At 39.4% G+C, this 18,498-nt stretch overlaps 1 protein-coding gene across 2 annotated transcripts in view; it reads right to left on the minus strand.

The window, feature by feature from the left end:
• Positions 1-103: 103 nt before the first annotated feature.
• Positions 104-18,498, minus strand: part of CEP70 (centrosomal protein 70) — a 26,778-nt gene continuing 8,383 nt past the window's right edge. For both annotated transcript variants that reach the window (XM_042445562.1, XM_042445561.1), the window contains exons 6-17: positions 17,609-17,778; positions 16,929-16,988; positions 15,725-15,833; positions 10,359-10,447; positions 10,099-10,170; positions 9,634-9,736; positions 7,739-7,912; positions 4,834-4,980; positions 3,896-4,064; positions 2,242-2,356; positions 1,127-1,206; positions 104-249 (exon numbers count right to left, since the gene is read on the minus strand). In XM_042445562.1, coding sequence (XP_042301496.1) covers positions 188-249; positions 1,127-1,206; positions 2,242-2,356; positions 3,896-4,064; positions 4,834-4,980; positions 7,739-7,912; positions 9,634-9,736; positions 10,099-10,170; positions 10,359-10,447; positions 15,725-15,833; positions 16,929-16,988; positions 17,609-17,778 — 1,350 coding nt within the window. In that variant the 3' untranslated portion in view covers positions 104-187. The remainder of the gene's footprint in view (positions 250-1,126; positions 1,207-2,241; positions 2,357-3,895; positions 4,065-4,833; positions 4,981-7,738; positions 7,913-9,633; positions 9,737-10,098; positions 10,171-10,358; positions 10,448-15,724; positions 15,834-16,928; positions 16,989-17,608; positions 17,779-18,498) is intronic.

Here is an 18,498-nt window from a genome sequence, read left to right on the forward strand (position 1 = left end):
TGACTTGAATTGATTATCATTACTGATAATGTTGCAAAGGTAAAAAAATTCAGAGCAAAGATGCTCACTACGCAGAAGCATCAACTATAAAAACATCCAAGAATGAGTTAAAATGTTTTTAATTAAAATAGTTAAACAATATACAGAAGAGGTAGATACATTTTGTGACTTTTATAGATGGCTTACATTATTGGTTTTTCCATTTCAGCTTCTGCACAGCAGGTACTATATCTGTCAGATTTCTGACTTCTGAAAGAAGAAAAATAATTTTATATAACCCATGCCCTTCAGGCTAAACATATCAGCTACTTTTAGTTTTCCAATCAAACCAAGGAGGGTTAGAGAAGAGATATCTCTATTCATAAATTGAATTCCAACTGTGTGTGCCTTATGATGATGCCAATAATTTTATACAGCTTTCTTAGGCAAGGAATATTCAGATGTGGTTTTGCCAGTTCCTTCCTCTGAAATATAGCCTACAGCATTTGGTCTTTGTTGGAAGCCTCCCATCAAAGTACTAACCAAAGTTGATCCTGCTTAGCTTCCAAAGTCAGTGCCTTTGGGGTATTTAGGCCCTTAAATTTCAATTTAAAAGAATTAATAGCTAGACTGAGAAGAACAGAATCTCACTGCTAGCACAAAGTCTTACAGACACAATGAAAATATACCAATATACCATTACTATCTTTTTTAGCTCACTAAATAACTGATAATATAAATACACAGTGTGGCCACATACATAAGTTGTCAAGATGTTTTTGAGTGACAATGAAGTCACTTTCAACCTGATCCTTTTCTGAGGCTTACTATGAGGACAGGAGCACTACACAGAACATTGCTAAGAATTGTTTTGAAAAGGGAGAATTATTTAAAAGGAAACTGAGTACTGAGCTAATATTAGCAAAGCATTAAGTAGAATCCAGTTTTAAAAAAACTGGGCTTCTCAGAACATGCTGTGCATTCTTCCCCACTTGTAGTAAGGTTAACTGGCTAAAAAACGCTTTGAACACAAATAGTAAAACTAACTAATTTCACTCCTAGCTATGAGGGCCTCTTTGCTTGTATGCCCTCTACTTTCCAGGGCTGGAATGCATTGACAATAGCATATATTGTAGAAGTAACTCACCTAGAATGTGAAGCAAATCTTCAGTAAGAGCTTGAAAGGCTGGGAAAAAGTTGTCATGTTCTTCTAACTTGTAGATAATGCTGAAAAATATCAATTGAAGCATACATTTATTGGCTAGCAGTTCTCCTCTGTAAAACAAGCTCAGTGAGCTCCAATGCCAGAAGGTTTGTTCCGTCCAACTCTTCAACACTGTTCTTTATTAGAAGTGCTTCTCTACAGGTGGGACACCTGTTTTTAGCACAATAAGGGCACTTCTATGTCAGAGTGTATCTTCAGCAGCAATGTGCTTTATCTTAAACCTTGAGAGAATGAACATACTTTTCCAATCTAAGAGAACACAATATTCTTGCAATTGCTCTTTACATCTTCTATGGATTGTACCTACACTATGCTTCATGACTTCACTATATACATCCTGTGCTAGCAAAGGATACTTGCCACAGAAAGCAGGGCATGAAAAAGCCAACTTGGCTTTACTTCATCTTCTTCCACTTCCAATTTTTTTCTAATTGCTATTACACTGGAATAGGATGTACAACATACAGTGGTGCCTCGGGTTACGAAATTAATTCGTTCCGCCATTCCTTTCGTAACCCGAAAATTTCGTAACCCGAAATACTCCGTTAGCACTGGAAAGCCTATAGCAGCATTTGAATTTCGCGCCGAAATGAATTTCGTAACCCGAAAACTATTTCGTAACCCGAAACAGTTTTTGCCAATCCGACTTTTTCGTATCCCGGAAATTTCGTAACGCGATCATTTCGTATCCCGAGGCACCACTGTACATTCTTGGGGTTAAAAAAAAAGTTTTTCAGACTGCAAATAATTATGAAGCCCTATTTACATGGATGGCGCTTTTATGGAGAATATAAGGAGAAGTCTATACCCTAATGGGGTTGCAGTCTAAAAACCGATGTAAGGGAACTGGTGAGGTAGGTGGAGATAGAAGTAGCAAATCACACTGTTAACTAAATTAGGGCTAATGAGTTATACCAAAGACCACACAGAAAACATAGATATTTGGAAAAAAGAACTTGCTCAAAAAAATAACAATAATAGGAATTTCAATGGATTGTTCAGAGGTTAATGTTTAACAAGTGTGTAAGTTGACATACCTTTTGATGTCTTGTGTCCCAAGCAGCTGTTCTACCTGCCAGATCACATTCTCGTTAAATAGACTACAGAGCTTTCCAACAGTATTCACTAGGACACTGGGTGGGGTTGAGGTATCTGGAAGAACACCACATCACTTTCTATAGCAGAAGCTTCTAACCAAACACTCTGGCTGACATTATCAATGCAGAAAATAAACAGAACATTTAAGTGGTCACTAATATCAATATGCAAACCAAGCAACGTATGGAAATGATGATTCTGAAGATTCCATTTCTGATAAAATGTTTATCAGAATGAATAATAAAATGTCTAATATGGACCCAAGGGGGAAAATTACACTTTGAAAAACAATGAATAAAAGAACACAATGAGAAGAAAGACACTACAGTCCTCCCTCTGTTCTCACGGTCTTCAGACTCACATCCCTCGCTTATGTGCAAGGGATAAACGGAGGGGAAAGAATGGGGAGTGTGCCCTCAGTGCATCCATGCAAGCCCTTGCCTATATTCAAGCCAATGGGACTTGAATATAAGCAAAGCTTCATTTCCACAAGGGAGTACAGAACAGATCTCCTGCAAAAAAGGAGGGGCAAATATATATGAAAACCTAGACAATATTCTTTTCAGCCACATTCAGTGTACATATCAATTTAACTACCTTGAAAATAACAAGGGAAAGATACCTTTAGATTAAAAGAAACACATAAAAAACTAGGAAAACAGACCCTATAGCAAACACATCCACCTGAATTATAGTAGTGTTAAATAGTTCCAAATAATCAAGAAGTGTCAGTCCAGTCTATCACATAGGGCCTGAACAGACAGTCCAAAATAAAGCTGCTTCAGGTAACTTTGGAGGTATGCTGTTTAAATGATGCATGCATCCTAAGAGGCCGGATGCCGCACCAACACCACGCTCCAGTCCTAAGGACTAGAGCGTACCTTTGATGCAGCTTCTGACTCTTAAGATGTGTTTGTCATTTAAACAGCATACCTCCAAAGTAACCCAAAGCAGCTTTATTTTGGCCTATCTATTCAGGCCCACAGTTATTGAATGTATCAGGTAACTAGCATCCTCCCTCTCCCCCCAATCTAAATTGCCATGTAAAAAAACCCAGCCTTGAACAGTTTCTGTTCTGCAAGACAATACTGTATGGGCTAATTTATAGTGGCAGGGTGGAAATATTAAAACAAACATAGCACTAGTACTGAAAATGTAAGATATACATTCTGCGAACTTTTAAAATCAATCAATCAAGAGCGTTAATAAACAAATACAGGTCTGAATTCCAATTGTTAAGAAGTGCTTCTGCCAAACCCATGCCTGTTGGATATAGGAATAATTTTTTGAAAAGGCTATTGAGATAATTCAGATAAAATACAATGTTGAACTAAGATATTTTATACATTATTGAATATCTTATTTTCTTAATCACAGGACAATTTGGAATTTAATAGCTGTAGCTTATAATAAGAGAAATGAAAGTGACAGTGCTTGTTGGTGTGAAAGGTTTTGCTCTGGAGTTATAAAGTATCATTCCATTGTTTCAAACACAATTGTACACTCCTCTCAAAAAGCAAAAATAATATTCTTATCACCTTCTATTTATCCCATGCTGGTTTTGAACATAGAAAAGAGCAACAAAATTCATACCTAATTCCAAGAGAACACGAAGGTTTCTCATAGCATTGGTCATCTCACCAAGTTTTGTATACACTTCATTCATCCGAGGGTAAATTCCATTCAAAGAATTCACATCAAACAGCTTTTGAAAATGAGAGACAATTGCATACAAGGTGTGTTGGGAAGGCATATGACTCTTCTGTAAGATGCCAGAGATGAGAAAGAGATTATTATACTGTAGTTTTTAACTTAAGTTAAATATCACAATGGAGGGCTAGGGATGAAATCAGTCTAAAAACTAGAAATCTCCCAGTGATAAGCAGCAAACTGTATGGGATAGGATTTACAGGCAGACTAAGCAGGATAGGTTTACTAAAAAAGCAGGGGCAAATTTAACTAAAAAGGTGATATCATAGCCCTGTTTAAATATTTGAAGGGCTGTCATATTGAGGATGGAGCAAACTTGTTTTCTACTGCTCCAGAGAATAGGATCCAGAACAACAGATGCAAACTACAAAATAGGGAAAGAAAAAGAAAAAGAGATACCGACTAAACATTAGGAGGAACTTCCTGACATTAAGAGCTGTTCAACATTGGAACACACTCCCTCGGAGAGTAGTGGAGTCTCCTCCTTTTGAGGTTTTTAAACAGGAGCTGCATGGCCATCTGTCAGGGCTGCTTTGATTGTGAGTTCCTGCATGGCAGGGGGTTGGATTGGATGGCCCTTGGGATCTGTTCCAACTCTATGATTCTAAAGCCATCTTTTGAAACCAAGGACCAATGTCACAAACAAAGTCATCTATAGTATCAAAATTATTATGATGCTTTATGTATATCTCAATAAACAAATAAATATTTGAGATTTTGCCCTGGATTAAAATGCAGGGATTTATACTAACATACAGAAAGAAAGAAGCTTCAGCCTAAAAGTGTGAACAAAAAACAGAATTTTAAGGGAAAACAGATACCTTGTCCTCATTTTCTACTTCTTCGGTCATTTCATCAACTAACCGCTGAAGGTCTTCAACTCTAACATCTTCCTTGTTATCCAGCACAGCTACTGTATGCCAAGGCAGTAACAGCAGAAGCAGCTTTTTAAGGGAGCTATGTAAATTCTTGAAAGAACAAAAATCATGGTCAGAGGACAGCATAACTCCCATTTTATATTTAATATTCTGAGCTCAAAGGTAACTGGTTCTTAACACAAGGGCCTAAATCCAAAACAAGACATCCGTTGACAGAACTGTTTTCATCACCTGGCCGAGGGGTGGGTGGGTTGTCTCTCTTCTTCCCACCGCAGCCGCAAACCCTGTTTTGGAAGACTGTGAGAACTTATGGAACCATTTTGTAAGAAATGCAAGATGCAGAGAAGAAAAAAATTCAGTCTTGGTGCTTCAGCAGAAGCAGCATGATGGAACAGGAGCTTTAGATTGCAGACTGGGGTGGATCTGTATCCCAAAAGGGGATGCAGTAGCGCATACTGGGAGGATGTATATCTGATCACAACTTTTTGGTTTTCACCCTGGCCTGTCCCCCACTGGAATATGGCCAGAAACCCTTTCAAAATCTGAATACCATCCCTGGACTTTAAAGGGTTCTTTCCCTGCTACCCCTACAGCTATCTAGAGAGATACTGTACACATGAACACACTTTCCATTATTCCTTCCTTCCATGTATGTGTAAGGATAAACAGTCAGCCTTCTGTACCAATCGATTCCTTAATCACAGATTCAACATTCAATGGCATGAAAATATTTTTTAAAAAAACTAAAAAAACAAATCATTTTATATCAGGGACACCATTTGACTATGCCATTGTATATAATGGGACTTGAGCATCCATGGATTTGGGTATCCACGGGGAATCCTAGACCCAAACCTCAGCAGATACCAAGGGTCCACTGTATATGCATGCAACTAGAAAACCAACTAGATTAGCCCCAGGAAGGAAAGCTGTGGTATCCGATTTATGTGAAGAACTACAGGAACATAAAAAATTACAATTTAAACAACTGGCCTCTTAATATAAACTAGCAAAGAATCAGATTATGGTGCCAGGAACTTCAAAGCTAATATTAATGGATTCAAACATGCTTTTTTTTCAGTCCCAGTTCTGGGAAAAGAGCAGGATACAAAATAATAATAATAATAATAATAATAATAATAATAATAGCTGAAAAAAGATTTGATTATGAAAATTAAGGATTATGTTTAGCCTTTGGAAGGGTCAGACTCCCCACAAAAGTATGGCATATCAGACTCAACTACAGATAATACTGCATAACATGCTTGCCAGCCTTAAATACTGTGCTTATAAGGAGACTGTACTTCCTCCTCACAAGACAAATGAGTGACAGGCAGAAAAATTCTAGGTATACTGGTCTGAAAATTGAGACAATTAGTCCCATGAAGTGGGAGATGAATTAATTATTTTACAAATTGGCACAAGTAGTAAGGGAGCTGGTAGATATGTGGGCATATTTTTTCTAAATATATTGCACGACCAGTAACCACACTCCTAGCAGGACAGATTGTGAGGTACAGTAGAAAAAGCAGCAGTAGGAAAACTCTGGCGTCCTATCACAATTGTTATTTGCACCATGCCTCACTGGTGGGAGAGGGCTGAACACATCATCATTCACACTCCATTCTACAGCACCTTTGAAAGCCTTCAATTTACATTTTTTCCTACCTTTATTGTTTGGGAATGAGTAGCTAGAAGAAACAGCTAGAGTGTACTTGGTTTCTGTTTGTATTATTATATCCATTTTTATATGTAACAGATTGTTTTACAAAATCATAAAGTAGACATCAATATATATTCTTCCTAAAATGGCCATAATGAGCTTTCCTCAACTTCTTATGGCAAATACACTTTTTGCTTCCCAGACATTCTGCTTCTCTGCTCTCTTCCTACAAAGGAGCTTATGAGCTTTGCACCAGATAGACACTAGATGCAGGTTTCAAATGGGTCTTTTGTATTTCTAAAGTGAGAACCCATTTTTACTGGTCTGCTCATACTACCTTTGTCATATCAAATTGTCACAATTTGTTAGCCTGCAGACCTTCCCTCTTATACCATCTGAAGACAATATGAAGACTGTATAACTCTTCTTTCCCCTGCATACTTTTTAAAATAACATCCTTGCTTGATGAAGCAACTTTGAGTATCATAAACTCACACATATATTTTTGCACAGTTTTGATTGGCATAAAGAGAGCCTGCATGACATACTGGTCTGAATGCTGGACTAAGACTGGAGACTAGGGTTTGATTCCCAGCTGGGCCATGATAGGCACATCGCATGCCCTCAGCCTCAGAGGAGGGTAATGGCACTCCTCCTCTGAACAAATCTTGCCAAGAAAATCCCATGATATGGCTGCCATAAATCAGAAACAACCTGAAGGCACACAACAACAACAACAACAACAAGAACAACAACAACAAAAATATTACTACAATATGGTGTTTGGATTCTGCCCTTTAGGCTGTTCAACACAATGAATGGGCAGGTTGGTAAAGAAATAATGGAATTCAAGGTTATATCACTTCAGATTAAAGTAAGGCTATTCACTGTTAATGCTTAAAAATGCCCCCGCAAGAAGTAAGCTAAAGTTACTGAGAGAAAGGATAAAGGCAGCCCTTTTCCCTGATGTGCTAGTTTACTACCTAGAAAAAGCATGCAACTTTTTTCACATCTTATTTTGCATAATGCATAGTACAGCTTTTAATAATTTAATGTGGAATGCTAAGCACACCCACTTCACAAAGCAAAAAGTAATACTTTTTAAAAAGTACACAATTTTTATAGTGGGAGGATAGGTCCCTAAGTTTAAAGGAATGCAAGCATTAAAGCAAAAATCAGTAGTACCTTCAGGGACATTAGCTGGTCAGCCCACATTTCTACTGTGAGAGGAAGATGTTCAAATCCACATTCCTGTTCATTCTCTGTGGTACAGCTTCGTGGTAGCCCTTTCCTCTGCATATGCATTACCAAGGGAGCTCTTCTTGGGCTTCTAATAATTGAGTCAATGCTGGACAGCACCTTTAACATGAAATATTGGCCAAAAAAGACACACTGTTAACTTCAGAAAGAATCAGAAAGATACTCATTTTTTGCAGACTTTATTACTCATATCTAAGAGACAGAGGGCCCAATCCTATGTATGCTTACATAGGCATTAGGAGCCACTGAATCTGAGTCTCAAGGGACTCTTACACACCTTTTCTCCTGATACTAAAAATTACACAGCACCAGCTACAAAATATTTGTTTCTCACTTTAGATAAGCTATCAGTTTCTTTAAAATGTTTTACACACAAACACTGTCTGCTGGGGCCCCTGGGTTTGTAATAGTGTGCACAATCAAGGTAGATCTGACTTACTGGATTTCAGTGGACAATTGAGCAAATGCTTAAAACTTCATTCAATGAAATCATAACACTTAAAAGTGGTGAACTTTTCCCCCCTCCAAACTGTGCTCTGAGAAAAGCTACTATGGAGTTTCATTTACAATGCATCTGTCCCTACCCATCAACTTCTCTTTCCAGATGCATTTTTCTTTCATTTTTTTCTCCTGTGTCAATTGTTACTAAGGAAACAAGACTAAAACTGCAATCCTGAACACTTACTTCATACCAAGTAAATATGCAGAGGACTGTGCTGCAAATCTGCACTGACTAGTGTATTTGTAGTTCTACAGTTAGAATGCATTCTAACCATGGAATTGCAAATACACTGGTTGGTGGAGAAATTAACACAATAGGTGAATTCATACACAGCATCAGCTCATGGTTTGTGAATCCTGTAAGGAGTGAACCCTGTACAGAGGGTGGTCCTTGTACAGTGTGTTCTCATTTCATCATCATTTACCATTCTCCCAGTAAAGAGTGAACACCAAACTACAGTTTAGCGTGCAATGTCTGAGACACAGTTTGAATTAAAGAGGCAATCCTAGTTTCTGCAAATCCAGTTTGTCCAGTATAACACACAACGATGGTTTAAATTAGAAATCGAGATGGGAAATCAATGTCCACATCAGAAGGAAATACACAAGTAAGTCAGGTACTACAAGTCCATGGTTGGTTGTTAACTCTAATCTGAACTTTTATTTTCTAATTCCCACAATCTGCCCCTACTAATGATCAACAGCTATTACTTTGTATTGTAAAATTTTAGAACAGTCACTTCTGCATTCTGCTTTATGACATCATTGCATTTCTTATTCAATAATTTTGCAACAGAATCAGTTTGGTCACACCATATTTTCTGGATGTGCAGCAAGAGAAATGCTCCATAGATTTTGGGCAACTAAGGTTTCTCAAAACTATAGTACTAGAAATTAGTACTAGTACTGCACAGTTTGAAAACACATTTTGCATGCTATATATGTTTATTCTGTCCATTATAAGAGGCAGTACTCCACATGAGCTTGGTCTTTAAGGTAACACACAATAAACTTCACTCATAAGTGCATGCTGATAGCCTATTTTAATAAAAGACACAGTATAACAACAACAACAACAACAACAACAACAACAACAACAACAGTTTTTGCTAAACGACCATGCTGCAGCAAACCCCAGATTCATGTTGATCCCCTTCTCAAAGTGGTCTCTTGCGCCTGTATTGAAATGGGAAGATTTTGCTTCCAACTGTAGAGCAGCCACAGCTCCACATGATGGATGAACTCCATGCTTCCCTTTTAGATTTTAACCGGACTGCTATATACTTTCTGTAGATCTTCTGAAAGAGCATCCTACCTACCTGCAAGTATTTTCTGGAAACCTCCTGCAGTTGGTCTCCTCCTGTATTGCTTTTATGTTCTCTGTTTTCTTTGGTGTTCTCTTCTTCATTCTTCTCATGTGACCTTTAGAGCAAAAATCAAAAAGATTAAGAAGTAAAAAGACTGTCTTCTGAGGCTGGTAAAGAGTCCCAGAATTCTCTTCAACTTCAGATCCCTTTTTGGTCATGTTGCACATATCTTTGAGGAGGCATCAGCTATGAAGATTTCCACAATATCTGGGGACAATATTCAGACATCCTATGGTACCATTGCTCCTATTCCTCTGCAAGGCTTTGCAGTGTCCCATTATCACAAGTTCACTTGTTTTCTTGCTATTTTTTTTAAAACCCTGCCTGACTGCAGAAAGAACATATTGCTGAGCTGCCCCTAACTTATTAATCTTAAAAACAGAGTTCTAGCACTCATATTCGATTAAAATTAAATACCTGATGTTCTTCAATGTTTTCTCCAGCTTCATCACTTGGTGTTTATAAAATTTTAACTCCTGCGCAGTTGGTCTATATAGGGAAGAAAATATTTAATGTAGAGTGGCTATTATGCTACTAGCAGTGAAGGATATCAGCTATGCATCTATGGTTACAGTTATATATTTCAGATATTTACGGGTACTTGTAAAAGACGACTTGATGTTACATGTTTTTGTACATTTAAGAATCAAAACTACAAAAATAGCTCTATCACTCACCTGATCTCCATCTCTTTCTTGATGTTTATGTTTTCACGTAACAGCTGCTCATTTCGGGCTTTTGTCTCAATTATCTGAGTCTGAAAAGACTTTAAAAACTTTATTATAAAAACACAGTCATACACACAGAGACAGAATTAATGTCAGTAACCTTATTTCATTTGTCCTCACAGCAAATTGATGAAGCAGGTCATTAGTACACATCCTTTATCAAAATGAGGAAATAAGTGTTGAAAACAATTATTTGCTCCAAGATTCACCCAGGGAATATACTGGTGACCTCTTAAGATGAAAATCCTAGCAATGCAAATTCACATAGCTCACTACTTTCACAGTATTCTATAAAACAAGAATGTAATTATTTGATGTTAAACATTAAACAGATGAGCACACATAGTCAAAGATGGGAGAATGCTTCACACTATGCACACAATTCTGTTGATGCCCTGACTAACACCTGGGATACTGATCTCTCCAGGGCTATACACAGTATCGCTCCCAAGTGTCCTTTCCGGCCTGCTTCCAATAAAAAGCCCTGGTATATGGAAGATCTCAGGGCAATGAAGCGGGCTGTGCAACAACTAGAGCGAAAATGGCGGAGACATCGGCGCTTATCCAACAAGACACTCCTCGAGTCTCTTTTGAAGGATTATGGAGTGGCAATTGGTGCAGCTAAGAATTCGTTCTATGCTGCATGAATTGCATCCGCGGAGTCGCGTCCGGCAGAGCTGTTCAGGGTTGTGAGAGAGCTTACTCAATCGGCTCCCCCCCTGAACCCACTATTGGTATCATCTAAAGCCTGCTGTGACGAGTTTAACAACTTCTTCGCGGATAAAATCTCTCGGCTAAGAGCCGATCTCGACGCTGTTATTAGTTCAGAATCGAGAGTAGAGGCATCCAGAGCTTCCGTGGACTCAGTTGTACTGGATCAGTTTGAGTCTGTTAGTACCGAGGATGTGGACAGGATCCTCAGTAGCGTTAGGAAGACGACCTGCTCTCTCGATCCCTGTCCTTCATGACTGGCAGTTCAAGGGGGAACAGCGACAACAGAAATGTTGCGTCGTATTATCAATTCATCCTTCAGGGAGGGCCTTTTTCCATCTAATCTCAAAACGGCCATCGTAAAACCTTTACTAAAGAAGCCCTCCCTTGACCTCCTAATTCGAAACAATTATCGGCCTGTATCTCTGCTGCCATTTTTAGGGAAGGTGATCGAGAGAGCAGTTGCCTCCCAGCTACAGAGGGTCTTGGAAGATACGGATTATCTGGACCCATTTCAAACCAGCTTCCAGACGGGCTTTGGGGTTGAGACTGCCATGGTCGCCTTAGTCGATGACCTCCGTCTGGGCATGGACAGGGGTAGCGTGTCCCTGTTAGTGCTCTTGGACATCTCTACGGCCTTCGATACCATCGACCATGGTATCCTTCTGGATCGCCTGGGGGAGTTGGGCATCGGAGGCACTGCTTTGCAGTGGTTCCGTTCCTACCTCTAGCAGATTCCAGATGGTGGAGCTGGGGGACTGTCGCTCCGATAGGAGGGCCCTTACATCTGGGGTCCCTCAGGGAGCGATTTTGTCCCCTATGCTATTTAACATTTACATGAAGCCACTGGGAGAGATCATCTGGAGACACGGGGCGCGGTGTTATCAATACGCTGATGACACCTAAATAGTCTTCTCTATGTCTCCGACTGATGCAGTGACTAAGGATGGCATCTCTCCGCTCAGTGCCTGTCTGGAGTCGGTAATGGGCTGGATGAGGGAAAACAGACTCAGCCTGAATCCAGAGAAAACGGAAGTACTTGTGATAGGTTCTCCTGGTCCTGGGAAGGAGGTTTGTCCACCAGTCCTGAATGGGGTCACGCTCCCTGTGAAGGACTCAGTTCGCAGTTTGGGGGTGCTTCTTGACTCCTTGCTTCACCTGACTCCTCAGGTGGATGCGACAGTTAGGAGCACCTGTTATCAGCTTCGGCTGATACGCCAGCTGCATCCCTACCTGGACTGGGGGGACCTTGAAACAGTAGTACACGCACTGGTAACCTCTCGACTCGATTTCTGTAATGCGCTCTACATGGGGCAACCCTTGTACCAAACTCGGAAGCTGCAGTTGGTTCAAAATATGGCTGCCAGACTGGTCACTGGTAGCTCCAGGGCCAGCCACATAACACCTGTACTAGCAGATCTGCACTGGCTGCCAATTCGCTTCCGGGCACAATACAAGGTGTTGGTTGTTACCTATAAAGCCCTAAATGGCTTGGGCCCAGAGTACAGTGGTGCCTCGGGTTACGAAAGTAATTCGTTCCGCGGCCGCTTTCGTAACCCGAAAAGCCTTCGTAAGCCGAATTGCCATAGGCGCTAATGGGGAAAAGCCGCGTTTCGTGCGAAAAAGCCGAAAAAAGCACCAAAAATTTTCTTCGTAACCCGAAAAAACATTCGTAACCCGGAACAATGATTTCCAATGGGATATTTTCGTATCCCGAAAATTTCGTAACCTGGGTATTTCGTATCCCGAGGTACCACTGTACTTGAAGGACCGACTCTCCCCATACAATCAGCCCCGCACTCTCAGATCTCGTGGGGAAAAACTTTTGAGTGTTCCCAAGACAAGATACGCAGTGACTGCGCAAAGGGCTTTTTCTGTGGTGGCCCCGCAGTCTTGGAACGCTCTCCCTGAGGAGCTCCACTTAGCCCCCTCCCTGGAGTCATTTAAGAGAAACCTTAAGACTCATTTATTTCGTCAAGCCTTCCCTCACATGTCCTGACTGTTTTGCTCCTGCATACTATTTATTGTATTTTTATATTGTTTTATTATTTTGATTGATTAATGATGGGTTTTAATGATATATAGTAGTATACGGTTTTTTTATGAAGGACTTTAGCTGTTAATTTTGATTTTTAAACTGTGATTTTTATTGTATTATATTTGTAACCTGTATCGTATTGTATCTTATTCTGTTTGTAAACCGCCGTGATCATAGGAACGGCGGTATATAAATAAAATTTCAATCAATCAATCAATATCCACCTGATGAAAATAACCCACTCAGCCCATGCATCAAACACAGTCGACACCCCAAACAGAAGTGACAACACAAACGCTCATAAATTTACCACAGGTCTATGTTGAAGTGGGTGGGTGGCAGGGAGCGAGAGATTCTTACAAAGAAAATGGCATATCAGAAAGGCTTAAAAATTCTGCCCCTGCAGCTTTGCCCCTCCCCTCAAAAATGGAGCATTTCCTTCTTTGTTTTACCCATAGTTGCTTTCAAAAAATTAAATTTAGGTTTTTTTAAAAAAAAATGTCAGAAGGTTCAGTTATGGATAACCTGCACAGTATCTGCCTTGGCTCTATTGTGGCAAGGGCACCGGGCCTCCAGAATGTTGAGAAAGAAGCTTCTTTAGAGAAAGGGGGGAAGAAAGCAGTGTTTTAGACTTTTAAAAACCATAATGTCCAGATTAGAGGAAGAGCAAGTAAAATTAAGTAAAGCATACTGAGGGAGTTAGATTGAGTGAGGATGAGGAGCCAGTAAAAAGAATATTAAAAAGTGACAGAATTCAAAGACATAACCATGTTAGTCTTTGTCAGTATACAAAGAGTTCTTTCAGCGCCTTTGAGACTAAATGAGAGAAAGAAATAAGTTGGTAGCATAAGCTTTTGTTAACTTAAGTCTACATCATCAGATACATGGAGTGAAGTACCCAGGAACAGAACTTTATAGCTATGAATGAGCAGGCTGTATGTGCAAATAGCAACAGAAATGCAAAACCTGAGGCATGGTGGTAAGGTGACATGTTCAGTTGTAACAATGGTCATTTAGGGACTAAGGCAAGAAGATGTTGCCTAAATCCAAAGTGAGTCAATAATCACATGAATGGTGGAGGGAGTTTTTGGAATGTAGTGTGACACTGGCTGGGAACCAGAAAGAGATATGACGAACTGGCCAAGAGAGATGTGGCTGGAGTGTTATCTAGTGTTGTAGTATGCATATGTATACCAAGAAACCATTGCTGATGGACTGGAGTTTGTGGATATATTCTAATTTTGCTGTCTCTTTTACCAATCTTTGTAGTTTTTATGTTCAAGGACCATTGTTCTGAAGTCCAAGAGGGAATGCCCAAGAAGACTGAAGTGTTCTGCAACTTGTTTTTGTGTATTCCTATTTGTATCTCTGATTCATGTCCATTTATCCTCTGGTGCAGAGGACTAGCCTGTTTACCCAAGGTAGTGCTGAAGGGTATTGTTGACAGAGGATGGCATATATCACAGAGGATGAGCAAGTGAAAGTCCCTCTAATATTGTGAGTGAAGTGATTAGTTTCTGAGTAGTTGTGGGGCAGAGTTGGCATCTGGGTTTGTGGCAAGTTCTCCTTATCTGTGTTGTATGTACGGTATGTCTTCCTGTAGGTAAGTAACTGTTTGAGATTGAGAGATTATCTGTAGGCAAGTAATGGCCTGCCACCAAGATCCCTTGAAAGTGCTACATCATCACCAGAATGGGCTGTAGTTCACTGATGATATATCTGAGTGGTCTCAGTTGGAAGCTGTATGTGGCCACTAGTGGGTTCTGCCATTTCTTATCTTCACTTTGTTCTGTATTAGATTAGTTCTGGGTACAAGTCTTGCTGTATTGATTTGGTTTTTTACTTCACATAGTGGGTACTATAGCTTGAGGAAAGTTTCTTGTAATTCCAGGAGTTTGATGTCTCCTGACTTGTGAGTCTGAGCAATCTATGCATTGGTATATAATGCACAGCAGGGTGGTTTTTTATGGAGCAGATGGGGTTTTAGTTATGTTTTAAACGTTTGTATATTTTTATGTGATTTTATATTGTGTGTAGATGTTTTTAATTGTTTTGAATTTTACTGAAGTTTTAAATGTTTTGTCTATGAGCCGCCTTGGGTCCCTCCAGGGAGAAAGGTGGAATAAATGAAATAAATAGATAATAAAATAAATAACATAAAAGCTTATACTTCCAACTTCTTTCTCTCAATGTCAAAGGTAATGCAAGATCTCTTTGCATTAGAAGCTGAGAATTAGTCGGCATAGCAAAGTAATGTGTTGATAGCACATAACAACTAGTCATGACTGTTTTTCTCTTCTGGCAGGTATAAAAGAAAACAGCGAGGTTATGTGCCTTCCCTCCATTGTCGTCGTCATCATCATCTTATTATTATTATTATTCCCACTAAAGTATTTATCAGCACGTATGAAGAAGCCGAGAACAAGCACCAGGAAGGGAGGATTCATGCACCTTGCCTCCAGAATGTTCCCTACATGAATGAAAGAAAAATAACTCACCAAGCGAAAGTGTTTGGTTTTATCTCTATAAATTGGGCAGTTTCCACATTCATGAGTATATGCCTTACCATAAGCAAGGCTTTGTAATTTGCTGTGGCATCTATGTTCTTCAGGAATTCATCTTCTTTTTCCTCTCCTCCTCCTCCTTGTGTATGACTGCAGTCTCTCTTATATTTCCTGTGAAAGAAACAAAGTTAAAACAAATTTCACATCAGTGAAGTAAAAAGCTATGAAACATGAGAGGACGGAAAGTAGTCATTGAATTTTTATCAATCTATTCTACACCACTACCCTTCAACCTTCAATCCCATTGGCAGAGCAGGGGCAGACAAGGCTGTGTTTTATCATTCTGCTTAATTTATATGCAGAATATATCTTATGGAAAGCAGGATTAGATTCAAGAAGAAACAGGTGTGAAAACTCGGGAAAGGAATATCAACAGTTTTAAGATAGCCAGATGACACTATAATACTAGCAGAAAAAAGCAAAGACTTGGAACAGATGGCGTACATATCTTTACATTGAGTTAAAAAGAAATTTAAAAAATGAGATTTCCTATAGCTTGAGTCAGTCCTTAACCAAAATGGAGACTGTAGACAAGAAATCAGGAGAACAAGGAAGAATTGGAAAGGCAACTAGAAGTACTGGAAAGGCAACCATGAAGGAGTTAGATAAGATGCTCAAGTGTAAAGACATATCATTAACTACCAAAGACAGAATCATCCAGGCCACAGTATTTCCAATTTCTATAAAGGGGTAGAAAAACTGGACAGTGAAGAAACATTACAGGAAAATGATCAACTCATTTGAAATGTGGTGCTGCAGGAGAGTTCTCTGGGCAATATGGACTGATAAGACGAGAAATAAATGGGTTTTAGAGCAAAGCAATCCTGAATTCTCACTAGAACAACCTAAACTGAGGCCGTTATATTTTAGACATATCACGCGACAATGTGATTGATAATTACAGAATGCAATGTTTGCTAAAAATGGCAGTAGGCAAAGAGGCAGACTGCACTACAGGGGCATTAATTCAGTCCAGAACCCTGAGTATGTAAGATCTGAGCAAGGCAGTTCATGACCAGGACTCTTGGAGGTCTCTCATTCATAGGGTCACATAAGTTAATCAACTTGTTGGCAAATAGCGACAACAAAAACCCTTGGACAAGAACACGTTAAAGACTTTCATATCTTACTAATGCCTTGAATCTATTCAAACATTCTACATAACCAATACAGCATAACTTTATTTATATCCATGACTTTTCTTACCTTAGTTCTTTTCTGATTTGGTCAATCTGAGACTCATAATAATCAATTAGGCAACAAATCCTAGAGAGACAGGAAAAGGATGAAAGTTTGGAAGACTTCTCCAATATTATTGAGTTTCTGATCTAGTCTAAGTTTCCCTGGGCTTTTGCTGGCAAGGTGGAAAGGAGGATGAATTTGGAAAGTGGGAAAAGAATTTCAGAACCTCTAAACAGCATGTGGAACCCTCAGCCCAGCTGACCCCATTCTCCTAAAAGAGACAGCTACAAAATCATCATAAAATGAGGGAAGTGGTAGCAACTACACTGCTACTGTTAAAGTGGTCTCAACACAACACATAACATGTCCCTGAACAGCCTGTAATTCACCTCCTCCATTCTTAACATAATACAGTAGACCTTTGGTATCCGCTGGGGTTTGGTTCGAGGGCCCCTCGTGGATACCAAAATCCATAGACGTTTAAGTCCCATTATTACAATGGCATGGTGTCCCTTATATAAAATAGCAACATTTCAGAATTTATGTTTTTTGAATATTTTCAAGCTGTGGATAATTGAATCCATAGACATGAAGGACTGGCTGTAATCAGAAATATTAAAACTGCAAAATTTGAGCTTTCCACAAAACTTAATCTCCTCAGCATTACAAAAACTATCAAACTGTACATGTACACAATTACTCACTGTTGATCCAAGCAAGTTCTTGGTGCTTGCTTGCAAAACTGCCGAAACATTTTTTTCTGCGTTGCAAGACGTTGCTGCTCCTCTGTGCCAACCCTAGAAAGCTCCTTCTCCAAACGGGCAATAGTATCTTCTTGTTCTCGCAACTTCTCAGACTGCTGGTTGTACTTTACCTACATGCAGAAAGAACGGAAGAGAATCACAGACACAGGATAATTCTGGGAAGAGAACTAATGGTAGATGACAATGAATTTATTAATTTTGAAGACCTCTCCTACTTTCTAGGAAGAGATTACTTATTTAATTTTTATGTATTTTTATTGGAGGCATATTTAAAGTGTATCATAAAGTCAAAATAGTCAGTCATAACTCCATCATGGTATCAGTTCTACCACAATCTCAATGTGAGTTTTCATGCTCCCTGAAGTGTGAAGCAAAGTGTTGCTTCCCAGAGTTTCACTCCCATGTGGCAGCAAGGACAGTCAACTGCCCACACTCACTGCAAATTCTCTTGAGAAAGTCCCTTCTTGCCAAAGGAGACAGCAATAAAGGAAGCACTAAAGGAGGTCCACATTGATACCACAGGATAAGGAGGCGGGGGGGGGGGGGGGGGAGAGGAAAAAGTGCTGGCTCATTTTGTGGCATCCACATATGCCATCAATTAAGGAGCAGGCTTTATGCTTCCCTGTCTTGGTGAGTTCTACACAGAGCCAGCTATTCTTTCAATGCCTAGCTCCAAAAGGGTAGTGAGAACCAGAAATACAAGAAGTAACAAGTACTATGTAGAACTGAAGATGAAGCCACCTCCTCTTCCTGGGGTGACCTGCCTTTCTACTCCTGTAAATAATAATAATAATAATAATAATAATAATAATAATAATAATAATAATAAT

Source organism: Sceloporus undulatus, chromosome 1 (genome assembly GCF_019175285.1).
Source record: "Sceloporus undulatus isolate JIND9_A2432 ecotype Alabama chromosome 1, SceUnd_v1.1, whole genome shotgun sequence".
Classification (NCBI taxonomy): domain Eukaryota; kingdom Metazoa; phylum Chordata; class Lepidosauria; order Squamata; family Phrynosomatidae; genus Sceloporus; species Sceloporus undulatus.